Raw genomic sequence first — 14,428 nt, 5'->3', positions numbered from 1 at the left:
CAGCTTACATACAAAACCTTAACCAAAATCGGGACGCGGACGCGGACGCCGACGCATGGGCGAGTGCAATAGCTCACTATTCTATGAATAGTCGAGCTAAAAATAAGTTTCAAAGATATATGCCTTTAAATGATAGCCATATGTACTTGCATGCCAAACTTTAACCAAGGTGTGACGCCGACGCCAACACCAACGCCAGGGTGAATAGAATAGCTAGACTATTCTTCGAATAGTCAAGCTAAAAAATATTGTTTTATCAAAAATAAGTTCAATATCAAAGAGACATATCAATTTTGTGAAATTCTATTAACCTACTCCATGAAATCTACTTTCTGAATATTGTCTGAAAAGTTCTGAAACCATCCTCAACATGTCTGAAAAGGAAGTTATTGTCTGAATAATGACTAAGCATGACATTGAGTGTTCTGAAAATCATTTGAATACTTTCAGATTTTTTCTGAAATATATCTGAATATTTCAGTATTCTGACTATTTCAGAATAATTAAGAAAGCAGTAACGTCTGAAAATGTCTGAGAACAGAAGATAGTGTTATTTCTACAGCAACGCAGCAGGCACCTAACTGCACCCTTTTTAACTGCCCCAACCCTGCCCTTAGAATGTGCCCCCCTGCCTTTGATCTTCTGCCATATCCAGAACTTCACTTGTCATATCTGTAGAAATGCCTCCCTAATTTTTAGATCCACAAATTATGTCAAAGCAGATGCACAGAGGTAATAGATAATGAAGAAGTGTTAAAATTAATTGGTAAAAGTATTGATCCTTGTGTAACAAATTGCCCATAAGCAGCCAACTGATCGCTGATTACAGATCACATTTTAGCACAATGGAAAAGTGCCCTGTCAGATTGTTTCACGCAAGCTTTAAATAGACCGAAATTGAAATAAAGTGACCGTTGTTCAGTATAGTCCAAGACAGTCTGCATAGTCCTACTCAATTCAACTGAAAACTGTACATATTTTATTGAATTCTGAAAGCAAAAATAAGCTTTGTGCCATTCACACTTCTAATACACCCTATGTCTTATGCAATGTTTCTGTAATTCCTTCAATCAATATAATTTTTTTACGACATAAAGTCAACATTTTATGAGCTATCTCTGGTTTATCACAGTCTGCCACAGTAAACTGAATAAAAACCATTTTCAGCCGAAATTCAGAAACTATTATAGAATCCCAATATTACATTCATAATGGTATAGGACTTTTCCCTTAATGAAATATTGATGAAAGACATTCTTCATTTTATTGCTTATCATAATGCTGTAATATACCTTTTTACTTTGTTCTAAAAAAGTCATAGTCTTGGTTCCAGTTTAAACATAATAAGAGCTCCCCATTTTTTCATATTTACATGAGTAACTTGATTTTACTGCCAACATTTTTGAGAGAAAATGAATGGTTTGACCAACATACAAAGTAATGTAAAAACCCTTTAAACTTTCTGTGGCCAGTGTGCAATTATAAGTGCTAACTGCTAAACAGAAAGAACGGCAAACACATCAAAAATGCAACCACTGGAGCGGTACCTTTACTGTTTGAAACAGCACCCTGCTCCTTTTAGACAGCACCCTGCCCTTTTTAGCTCTAGAAATAACACTAGAAGACAACTTTGCCATTTTTTATAATTCTGTTACACATGCAGTAATTATGAAATGCACTCTGAATCTCAATAATTGCTGAATATACTTTGAAGCGGGCATACTTCAGTCATTATTCCAACATTTAAATTCAGACACATTCAGATAGTTTTAGCTTATACATGTATTCAGACAGCAGTTCACAAAAATCCAGTAAAATGTCTGAATAAATTGGTTCTGAACTTTTCTGAAAACAGTATTCTGAATAAATGTTTACTATGCTTTGATGTCATTATTCCAACATTTTTTTCAAACATAATCAGATGTTTTCCTGCAGTTTTTCAGACAGCAATATTTAGACATTTTAATTTTCATTAGGGTACCCTGTTTTCGAAGAAGGTAAAAAAACACAGAATAAACCCTGAATTGCTTAGAAATGTGTTACCAAGACTCCTCAGAATCATTTCTATGTGTGAAAACAGCAACATCATGGACTGAATTATTTTCTACATATAACATTCATTTCTTGTCACAGCCGTTCTTAGCAGTCGATGCAGATTTCTTGTAAATAATGGTAAACAGCTATAAAAACAAATATGTTGAAGCTGTACGTTGGTGCATTCAGAACATATGGTGCACTCAGAATAAATAAAATATGTAAAGTTACCTTTGCTGTATGTAATGATATTCAACAAATGCTGAACACTTTTTGTTTCAACTACAACCATTCTTTGTAACAATTTTTTTTTTTTACTTCTTTTTGGCATCTTATTAAATTATCCAGCCAAATTAGCTTAAAAGAGTTAGCTCTCTTTAAAAGTTCATACCATTTTTAGTAAATGGTAGAACAGTTTTAAATTTTATAAATTATTTGTCCAAATGATACAAAAAATAAATATAGTAAGCATATATATAGTAAAATTTGAAATTTAGTGACACACTGGGGATCTAAACCCTTGCAAATCTTTTTTTAATTCCATATGCATAAATATAGATAATACTTTTCCTTAGGGTGTATTAGCATTGTTTTTTTTATGTATTCTACTGATGAAAGTTAATTGGACTTTCGTGTTTTCTCAGAGGCATACAGATGTATTTTATCTACATATGAAAATCAGTATATCAACACATCTTTTTCATTCTTCAAGCAATATTATTTTACTAGGCAACATTTATTTGTATCTTACTTTTTCTACAGCTGGGAAAACCTCAACATGCAGACATATTAACTAATTGTAATACACTTCTACTTCTCCATATTGAACTCGGGCTACTTTCTCAAAAAACAATTACCAGAAAATGCATAATGAATATTATCATCTTGAAAGTCAACTTACGACCTGTGAACTGATCATACAAATCCATCCACATATGGCAAGTGCAATCTTCTAAGAAATTTAAGTTTGACCACAGGAGCAACATGACACATGCAGTTATGATTTTTTAATTTTTACTCTTTTTAGTTTTGTTTACAATGGTCTTATTCACAACATCCTGGATAGCATTCAAATAATTTATACTTCAATTACGTTATATTGAAAGAGCTTTTTTTGATAGTTATTACAGTAAAATAGGTCTCATGTTTCATTTAACACAATAAGAAATTAAAAACTCCATAAAGCTTTCACATGAAAGCATTACAGCCACACTGATGATAAGGTGAGCACAGCAGATCAGCTATTTCTTGAAGAGTCAAGCTAAGTAATTTATCAGCTCTAATCTTTACAGAAAAGTGAAAAATTATTTCAGATAGGCAGAGTCACTGCTGTAATATGTCTTGGTATTCTTTTAATTAAACAGGCAAATATGTTGTTAATCTATCATGCTATGATCACATATTATGATCAATGCTGTCCAATGTTGTTGTGTATTGTAATGTCATTACAACCAGACAAAATGAAATTCATTCTGTCTTGTGTAAACCCAGACAAACACAGACAACAGATGAAGAACAGACATTGAGAAATAGATTTGGAAACTTTTTTTTACGAATACAAATATGTTTTTTGTCACATTTCACAATATAATACAAAGATTTTGGAGCAGTACATCAGACGAAATGAAAATGTCTTCTCCATAGTTAAAGGCAGACTGCCAGTTAGAGGCAAATGTCTGAAAATCATTGGCAAAATATCTCACAAAATTTGTCATTTCACTTAAATTCTGTCACATTTTTACAAGCTCTCTCAGACTGTCATATATATCTTCCTTTAAAAAAGTAATTTTCATTATGAATTATTCTACTATAACATGTTCACACATTACTTCATAACTGAATGTCATGTAGTAACAATCAGTTCTGAAAAAAACTTCCAGCTTTTAGTAGTATTACACATTTATACCGTGCTCTAAGCTGTACATAATTGTGTGTACTATTGTAGTATTGCTATTAATACATAATTATCATATTATAAATAACTAGAACTGTCACAGGAGTGATGAATAATACCGCCTAAATATGGCCTTGTCACAGAAGTATGGCAAATTTTAAGTTGGAAAGGTGCCATAACTATATCAAACAAGAGCACCGCAATGTGGAGCAATATACGCCCGAAGGTATGACCTTTGACCCCAATGTGTGACCTTGACCATGTAGCTAGCCATCCAGAACATGCACACTGCACACTGTGTTGATGTGGTGAACATTTGTGTCAAATCCTTCAAGGGGTTCAAAAGTTATAGAGCAATGACCTTTGACTCCGAAGTGTGACCTTGATCTTGAAGCGAGACATCCAGCACATGTGCTCTGCACGTCATCTCGATTTGGTGAACATTTGTGCCAAGTTTCTTTACAATCCTTTAAGCAGTTCAAGAGTTACAGACTATTGACCCCTAAGTGTGACCTTGACCTTGGAGCGAAACATCCAGAACATGGGCTCTGCATGTTGTCTAAATGTGGTGAACATTTGTGTCAAGTTTCTTTACAATCCTGTAAGCAGTTCAAGAGTTACAGAGCAGACAAGAAAAACACTTAAACGACTATTGACCCCTGTGACCTTGACCTTGAAGCAAGCCATCCAGAACATGTGCTCTGCAGGTTGTCTCGATGTGGTGAACATTTGTGCATGAAAACAAACATTCTGACAAAGTTTCATGAAGACTGGAGCAAAAAAGTGGCCACTAGAGTATATTAACAAGCTTTTCTAAGTGACCTAGTTTTTGAACCTACATGACCCAACGTCGAAATCATATAAGACTTTATGATACCAAACATTCTGAACAAGTTTTATGCAGATTGAATCAAAAATTTGGCCCCTAGTGTTAACAAGATTTTCCTTTGATCTGACCTAGTGTCCTAGGTTTTGACCCCACATGACCCAGATTCAACCCTGGCCTAAAGATCATCAAGATAAACACTTTGACCAAGTTTCATGAAGATAGGGTCATAAATATGGCCTCTTAGAGTGTTAACAAGCTTTACTTTGATATGACCATGTGACCTAGTTTTTGACCCAACTGACCCAGATTTGAACTTGGCCTAGAGGTCATCAAGATAAACATTCTGACCAAGTTTCATGAAGATAAGGTCATAAATGTGGCCTACAGTGTGTTAACAAGCTTTTCCTTTAATATGACTGGGTTACCTAGTTTTTGACCCCATATGACCCAGAATCAAACTTTACCTAAAAATCATCAAGACAAACATTCTGACTAATTCTCATGAGTTTCAAACTTAAAATGTGGTATCTAGAGTGTTAACAAGATTTTCCTTTGATCTGGCCTAATGACCTAGTTTTTAACCCGACATGGCCCAGATTGAAACTTGACCTAAAGATCATCAAGATGAACATTCTGACTAAGTTTCACGAAGATAGGGTCTTGAATGTAAGTGTTAACAAGCTTTTCCTTTGATTTGACTGTGTGGTCTAGTTTTTGACCCAACATGACCCAGATTCGAACTTGGCCTAGAGGTCATCATGAACATTCTGACCAAGTTTCATGAAGATAGGGTCATTAATGTGGCCTCTAGAGTGTTAACATGCTTTTCCTTTGATCTGACCTGGTGACCTAGTTTTTGACCCCAGATGACCCAGTATCAAACTTGTCCAAGATGTTATTTAGAGTAACATTCTGACCAAGTTTCATTAAGACTGGGCCAAAATTGTGACCTCTAGAGTATTAACAGTCAAATTGTTGACAACGGACGACGACGGACGACAGACATAGGGCGATCACAAAAGCTCACCTTGAGTACTGCATACTCTGGTGAGCTAAAAATATGTTTTCTGGTTCCGTCATTGTTTATATACTTTACTTTATACAAACCTTTTTATCAAATAATATTTCCTTAACATATCAAACTACCTTAATAATTTGATAAAATAATCCATTAACTCATATGCATAAACATCATGAATTAAATTACTGCTAAAATCGTGAACATTTGTAAATGTTCAGTATCAAACAGGATCCTTCTTATCTGAATTCAAGTTATGACTGTGTCAATTGAAAAAAAAAACGGTTTTCACATCCTGAATTGCTGTTTTCTTTGAGGTAACTGAATGTAGTACCTAATGATCCTTTTTTTTTTTTGTAACATAAACATTACTTTCTCCAATGCATATTTTGTTTATTTTTGATGAACCACATAAAGCAATGATATTGTCTGCATGTTGTCTAAATGTGGTGAACATTTGTGTCAAGTTTCTTTACAATCCTGTAAGCAGTTCAAGAGTTACAGAGCAGACAAGAAAAACACTTAAACGACTATTGACCCCTGTGACCTTGACCTTGAAGCAAGCCATCCAGAACATGTGCTCTGCAGGTTGTCTCGATGTGGTGAACATTTGTGTCATGTTTCTTTGAAATCCTTCAAGGGGGTCAAGAGTTACAGAGCGGACATGCAACACACGCATATGACCTTTGACCCCTGTGACCCTGACCTTAAAGCGAACCATCCAGAACATGCGCTCTGCAAGTCTTCCCAATGTGGTGAACATTATTTTGTGTCAAATTTCTTTGAAATCCTTCAAGGGGTTCAAATTACAGAGCGGACACAAAATTGCTAATGGACAGATGGCTGGACACCGGGGGTATAACATAATACGTTCCTTTGTGCGTATAAAAATTGGTGGTTTGTAGCCAAAGTCAAACTTGACCTGTATTTTATGATGTTACACCTGTGTACCAAAATTCTTTTTAAATCTGTCAAGCCTTTCACAAGTTATTGTCCATAAATCATGAAAACAAACGGACCGTCCACCGACCGACCAACAAGCTCACCACTATATACCCTCCCAAACTTTGAGTGGGTATAATAAATATTATAAACTTGATATAATAATAAGTTTACATAAACGGTTTATATTTTCAAATATGAAATTTGAGTCCAGAACACCTTTAAATAAACAAACCAACCAACCAACCAACCTCATCTGTAGTTTTGTTGGCCTGGAACTGAAGATTTGCCAATTCATTCTTCATGTCATCTTCTGACCCCGAGGCTGGAATCCCTGACATTTTTGTTACTGTTTCTTCCACCAGAAATAAGTAAGTATGACAGGTGCTGCTTTATAGTTGGAAGAGGAAGACTGCTTCAGCTCAGCACAATTCCAGCAAACAGTTGTTCAATCTACCAGAAACTCTGAAAATATATTAGATATACATATAAATTTAAAGGGACTAACCCACACATTTTCAGCAAAAATGATTTCTCTCAAAAATCCATAAAAGTGAGTACTCTGAAAGTGACTTGTGGTACAAAATTATTAACATAAGATTTTATACATAACCAAAAATATTGTGCAGAAAGTAGTAAACTGTTGCAAATGCTTTTGAAACAAAGCAGAAAATTTACATTCTTCTCACATTTTTACCAATATCTAACTTTTATTTTCACCCACTTCATCATTTTTCAGTGTCATATATACATTCTATGCCAAACTTGGTGGAAATGAACATACTGAAAAATTTCACCCAAACTATGGGCGAGTAGCTTTAAAAAACATTACCTTCAGTAAAGAAAACTGAATAACTCTGAAAATAACACAGCCGCAATTAAGGAAAAATACAACAAAAATATTGCAATGGAGACAAACTTCTTCCATAATACAGCCATTTATGAATTTATCCACTGATATTTATGTTCTCCATTATATCTATGTAGTTATGTTCTCCATTTTATATATGTTCAGACATGAAAATACTAAAACTGATGTCAGAGATGAAGGGAATGCGCAATAATGTCATGTCCAATCCTGATGTTACACAAGAGGGTCATGATGACCCTGGATCGCTCACCAGAGTAATATGTTTCAAATGTCAAACTGATGATTTTTAGAAATTTTTTGGAAAATTTTCCAATGTACAATCAAGTAACCCCTGGGGAGGGGCCAATTTTACCCCGGGGGTCATGATTTGAATAAAGTTTGTAGAAGTCGACTAGGCAATATTACACATCGAATATCTAAGATCTAGGCCTTCTGGTTTATTTTAAGCAAATTTATGAAGATTTCCCAATGTACAATAAAGTAAACCCTGGGGCTGGGTCAATTTGACCCTGGGGGGTCAAGATTTGAACAAATTTTGTAGAGGTCCACTAGGCAATGCTACATGTCGAATATCTAAGCTCTAGGCCTTCTGGTTTATTTTTAGAAAATATTGAAGATTTTTCTATGTACAATCAAGTAACCCCATGGGGCGAGGCCAATTTGACCCTGGGGGTCATGATTTGAAGAAATTTTGTAGAGGTCCACTAGGCAATGCTACATGTCAAATATCTAAGACCTAGGCCTTTTGGTTTATTTTTAGAAATTTTTTGAAGATTTTCCTATGTAAAATCAAGTGACCCCTGGGGCGGGGTCAATTTTGACCCTGGGGTCATGATTTGAATAAATGTTGTAGAGGTCCACTAGGCAATGCTACATGTGAAATATCTAAGCTCTAGGCCTTCTGGTTTATTTTAAGAAAATTTTTGAAGATTTTCATATGTAAAATCAAGCGACCCCTAGGGCGGGGTCAATTTTGACCCGGGGGTCATGATTTGAACAACTTTAGTAGAGGTCCACTAGGCAATGCTACATGTCAAATATCTAAGCTCTTGGGCTTCTGCTTTTTGAGAAGAAGATTTTTTAAGGTTTTCCTATGTAAAATCAAGTGACCCCTGGGGCGGGGTCAATTTTGACCCCGGGGGTCTGATCTGAACAAATTTTGTAGAGGTCCACTAGGCAATGCTACATGTGAAATATCTAAGACCTAGGCCTTCTGCTTTATTTTTAGAAATTTTTTGAAGATTTTCCTATGTAAAATCAAGTGACCCCTGGGGCGGGGTCAATTTTGACCCCGGGGTCATGATTTGAACAACTTTAGTAGAGGTCCATTAGGCAATGCTACATGTCAAATATCTAAGGTCTAGGGCTTCTGGTTTTCGAGAAGAAGATTTTTTAAGATTTTTCTATGTAAAATCAAGTGACCCCTGGGGCGGGGTCAATTTTGACCCCGGGGTCATGATTTGAACAAACTTGGTAGAGGTCCACTAGGCAATGCTTCACACCAAATATCTAAGCTCTAGGGCTTCTGGTTTTTGAGAAGAAGATTTTTAAAGTTTTTCCTTTCGGTTGCCATGGCAACCAGAGTTCTGCATGGAATTCAATTCTTTGAACAATTTTTAGAGAAGACCATCCAAGGAACATCCCTGTGAAGTTTCATCCAAATTGGCCTGTTGGTTTAGGAGGAGATGTTGTTTAAAGGAAAGTGTGGACGGACGGACGGACGACGGACGGACGGACGACGGACGGACGGACGACGGACGGACGGACGGACGGACGCCGGACGGTGAGCAATCACAATAGCTCACCCTGAGCACTTTGTGCTCTGGTGAGCTAATAAAACAGCTTCAATTGTCTGGAATCACTTATTAGTTCATTGTACAGCAATATATTCCGCCAGAATGGAAATTTAAAGATCATTCCAAATCGATAGTATGGCAACCTTTTTAAACATTTAAGGTCTCACCAAATTAAAAAGTTGCTGCATATATTTTTCCGAAAACACACAAAAACAAGAGGGCCATGATGGCCCTAGGTCAATCACCACAGTACTAAACATACCATAATAAACATGTTTGACCGAGTGACCCAGTTTTTGACACCACATGACCCAGTTTCAAACTCGTCTCTGAGTTTTCAAAGAGATAAACATTCTGACCAAGTTTCATAAGGATTGGAGCAAAAATGTGGCCTCTAATGTTTTTTTCTTCAATTTGGCCTAGTAACCTAGTTTTTAACCCAACCGGACCTAATTTTAAACCTGTACGAAATTTCATGGAGACAAATATTCTGACCAATTTTCATAAAGATTGGACCAAAAATGTGGCCCAAGTGTAAACAAGCATTTTTTTTCATTTGACCTTGTGACCTAGTTTTTGTCCCCAAAATGTTTTTAATCACCCAGATTAAAACTCGTCCATGATTTCATGAAAACAAACATTCTGACAAAGTTTCATGAAGACTGGAGCAAAAAAGTGGCCACTAGAGTATATTAACAAGCTTTTCTAAGTGACCTAGTTTTTGAACCTACATGACCCAACGTCGAAATCATATAAGACTTTATGATACCAAACATTCTAAACAAGTTTTATGCAGATTGAATCAAAAATGTGGCCCCTAGTGTTAACAAGATTTTCCTTTGATCTGACCTAGTGTCCTAGGTTTTGACCCCACATGACCCAGATTCAACCCTGGCCTAAAGATCATCAAGATAAACACTTTGACCAAGTTTCATGAAGATAGGGTCATAAATATGGCCTCTTAGAGTGTTAACAAGCTTTACTTTGATATGACCATGTGACCTAGTTTTTGACCCAACTGACCCAGATTCGAACTTGGCCTAGAGGTCATCAAGATAAACATTCTGACCAAGTTTCATGAAGATAAGGTCATAAATGTGGCCTACAGTGTGTTAACAAGCTTTTCCTTTAATATGACTGGGTTACCTAGTTTTTGACCCCATATGACCCAGAATCAAACTTTACCTAAAAATCATCAAGACAAACATTCTGACTAATTCTCATGAGTTTCAAACTTAAAATGTGGTATCTAGAGTGTTAACAAGATTTTCCTTTGATCTGGCCTAATGACCTAGTTTTTAACCCGACATGGCCCAGATTGAAACTTGACCTAAAGATCATCAAGATGAACATTCTGACTAAGTTTCACGAAGATAGGGTCTTGAATGTAAGTGTTAACAAGCTTTTCCTTTGATTTGACTGTGTGGTCTAGTTTTTGACCCAACATGACCCAGATTCGAACTTGGCCTAGAGGTCATCATGAACATTCTGACCAAGTTTCATGAAGATAGGGTCATTAATGTGGCCTCTAGAGTGTTAACATGCTTTTCCTTTGATCTGACCTGGTGACCTAGTTTTTGACCCCAGATGACCCAGTATCAAACTTGTCCAAGATGTTATTTAGAGTAACATTCTGACCAAATTTCATTAAGACTGGGCCAAAATTGTGACCTCTAGAGTATTAACAGTCAAATTGTTGACAACGGACGACGACGGACGACAGACATAGGGCGATCACAAAAGCTCACCTTGAGTACTGCATACTCTGGTGAGCTAAAAATATGTTTTCTGGTTCCGTCATTGTTTATATACTTTACTTTATACAAACCTTTTTATCAAATAATATTTCCTTAACATATCAAACTACCTTAATAATTTGATAAAATAATCCATTAAATCATATGCATAAACATCATGAATTAAATTACTGCTAAAATCGTGAACATTTGTAAATGTTCAGTATCAAACAGGATCCTTCTTATCTGAATTCAAGTTATGACTGTGTCAATTGAAAAAAAAAACGGTTTTCACATCCTGAATTGCTGTTTTCTTTGAGGTAACTGAATGTAGTACCTAATGATCCTTTTTTTTTTGTAACATAAACATTACTTTCTCCAATGCATATTTTGTTTATTTTTGATGAACCACATAAAGCAATGATATTGTCAAGTCAGCAATGTGACTGTCAAAGCAGCAATTTCTCTCAGGAGTGTTTTTCAGCTTTAACAACAACCCTGTATACATGGCATAGGATACTTGAAGTCCAATATTTGTTCCTGACTACCAAACAGGAGATGTCAGTGGACAGCAACATTCAACTATTCAAAAGCCTGGTCATTAAAAAAGAAGATTGCCAGACTGTCACAATACACAGCTGTCACAGCAAATTACCTTTGAGCTTTAAAATACCCTACTTATTGGGCAGACTACACATCCATTTTTCTCAATTTAAACAAATTCAAGGGCCACAACTCCACAGCAACAAAAACTATCAAGCTGGTTATCAAACTTTGCCAAAACAATACACCCATAAACTTGCTAAACATGGATAAGAACTTCTCAAAATATTAAGTAGACACTGTCAATTTTTGCAATTTCAAGCAATTCACAAGCCATAACACAATAGTAACTGGACTCAAGCTGGTTATCAAAGATTCCCTTCTATGAAATTATGCCCTTAAACATTGTGATCAAGTTAACCCTTAGCCTGCTGCAGGCGAATTTAACAGCCTTTGCAAACAGCTTGGAACCAGATCAGACGCCGATTAAATCGGCGTCTGATCAGATTCCAAGCTGTTTGCTACTCCGACAATATTTCTTCCATTTTTGGAGCAAATTGAATGAACTTTTCAATTTTAGCAGACGACATTTCCAGCAGACGACAATTTATCTAGCATGCTAAAGGTTAATGAACAACAAATGATAACTACTCAAGATAGAGAATGGACACTGTCAATTCTTGCAGTTCTTAGTAACACAACAACAAGAACTCCAGTGCCACTGAGGCAATCTGGAAGGTTATTTAGAGACTGTACCATAGCTCTCCGCATTCTTCGATTTTTTTTTTAAAAAAAGTGGTTTTTACAAGAGCACCGGTTACAATTAAAAATGTAAACAATGGACTCTGTATATGAAATATTTGAATGAATGAATGATCGTCGATCTTTGTCATAATACTGATTGACAGTGATTGCTAATGACTCTATGTGTTGCAGAAAGGTATTTAGTTTGTAACTGTAATTTCCTATCAATTGATATCCTCTCGAAATTGGTAAAGTAATTGCTTATATTTGGACAAAGCCCACCGTCTTTGCCATTCGCCAGCTGCTAAAAAGGCAAATATATAAGATTCAGTGTAATTTATATTTCACTGGTACTACCAGTTAGTAAGTTCATACTCTGAAAAACACGTCACAGAAATTTGGGCAGTTTTGACCGATTAAAACGTTTACAGCTATAGATTATATTTTTTCTTTACACGAAAATGCCGTTAGGTAACAAAGCGAATACGCCGATAATTCGGAGTATGCCGATTATGTGTTATTGTCACAAAACTGTTCCAGTTCACGTAATGTAATCGGTGCACCTAAACTGCCTAGCTATAGCTACAGCTGTTCTAGGGAAGTGGTAGAGTGTCTGCCTTAGGTGTGAGAGGTCCTGGGTTCGAGTCCCAGTTACAGCTTAACAATTTTCATTCTGCTACAGCATCTTTTTGCTGTTAAAGGACTGTTCCAGTTGTTCTGTATATTTAGCACACAGTATCAGGGATCATTATTTAGAAATCCAGATCACAGATTAATGTTAAATCAAATGCACCCAAGTAGAAAATATTCGCTATATTATGTCCCTTTGATGTTTCTGCTCTCCAGGTTCAAGAAGAGTTACATTTCCTTGATCACAAAATTTTCTTTTACATGAAAATATTAAATGCTCATTACTCTACGCTTTTGGTTAAAATATTGTCAATATATCTATTTTTGAGAAATATATGGGCATTTGTCTTCATTTCTAAGCTTTTTAACTTCATACCTATGATTTGAAAAACTTAGGTACTATCTCTAGGTTACTGAGCATTGCCAAGACATTGTGACCAAATTTGGTGAGCACTGGATAAGAACTGCTCAGTTTATGTACTATCCTTGCTATTTTAAGTAACTCAAGGGCCATAACTTCAGGGAGAATCCATCTTTTATCAATTTTGGTCTAGATATTATAATGCCCATAAATATTGTTATGAAGTTTGGGAAACACTAGTTAAGAACTGCCCAAGTTAGAGAGTAGACACTGTCAATTTTCCCAATTCTCATCATGTTTTTCCAAACTGTCTGAACCTGGACCCCAAATTTGTTGAAATACATACTGTGCATGTAAACTATAGTTATTAGTTTACCCATTAACAGCAAAATCATGATAAAATGCCATTTCATCCATATATGATATATACGAGTATATAAAGTTTTTTCATTCCTCCACTATTTTTTTAAGAATATAATTTGAAAATTAAATTATCTGTTAAAAAAAAAATCAAGGCAAGTTGAAACAAGAGGGCCATGATGGCCCTATATCGCTCACCTGATTAAGACTATTTAAGATGAGTATTGAAATCTGTATCAAACATAATACATGAGGTCCAAATCTTTTTGCTATAGCTTCAAAAACAAGAAAGTAGGTCAGTAGGTCAGGGCTAAGAACATTTAAGATTAGTATTGAAATCTTTATCGAAAGTTATTGACGTGGTTCAAATTTCTATGCTGTTAAGATCGGTGTGCAAAACTGTATATGTCATCCAAATTTCAAGGCTATATCTTGAAAAACAAAAATGTAGGTCAGAAGGTCAAGGTCACAGTCAAGTGACCCCTAATTACTTGGGGTCATCAGGTAATTATAATAAAACAGTCTAGGAAATATGATCAGATATATTTTCCTATATAACACATACACAAGTGACCCCCGGGGCAGGGTCTCTTTTCACCCCAGGGGCATAATTTGAACAATTTTGTTAGAGAACCACTAAACAATGCTACATACCAAATATCAAAGGCTT

The 14,428-nt window shown here is 35.7% G+C and overlaps 1 protein-coding gene across 7 annotated transcripts in view; it reads right to left on the bottom strand.

The window, feature by feature from the left end:
- Window positions 1–14,428, bottom strand: part of LOC123544878 (synaptosomal-associated protein 25-like) — a 102,758-nt gene that overhangs the window by 69,486 nt on the left and 18,844 nt on the right. For all 7 annotated transcript variants that reach the window (XM_053541023.1, XM_053541010.1, XM_053540998.1 and 4 more), the window contains exon 2: window positions 6,969–7,182. In XM_053541023.1, coding sequence (XP_053396998.1) covers window positions 6,969–7,058 — 90 coding nt within the window. In that variant the 5' untranslated portion in view covers window positions 7,059–7,182. The remainder of the gene's footprint in view (window positions 1–6,968; window positions 7,183–14,428) is intronic.

Source organism: Mercenaria mercenaria, chromosome 1 (assembly GCF_021730395.1).
Source record: "Mercenaria mercenaria strain notata chromosome 1, MADL_Memer_1, whole genome shotgun sequence".
NCBI lineage: Eukaryota > Metazoa > Mollusca > Bivalvia > Venerida > Veneridae > Mercenaria > Mercenaria mercenaria.
Note: the sequence above shows the minus strand (reverse complement) of the source record. Positions and strands in the feature narration are given on the sequence as shown.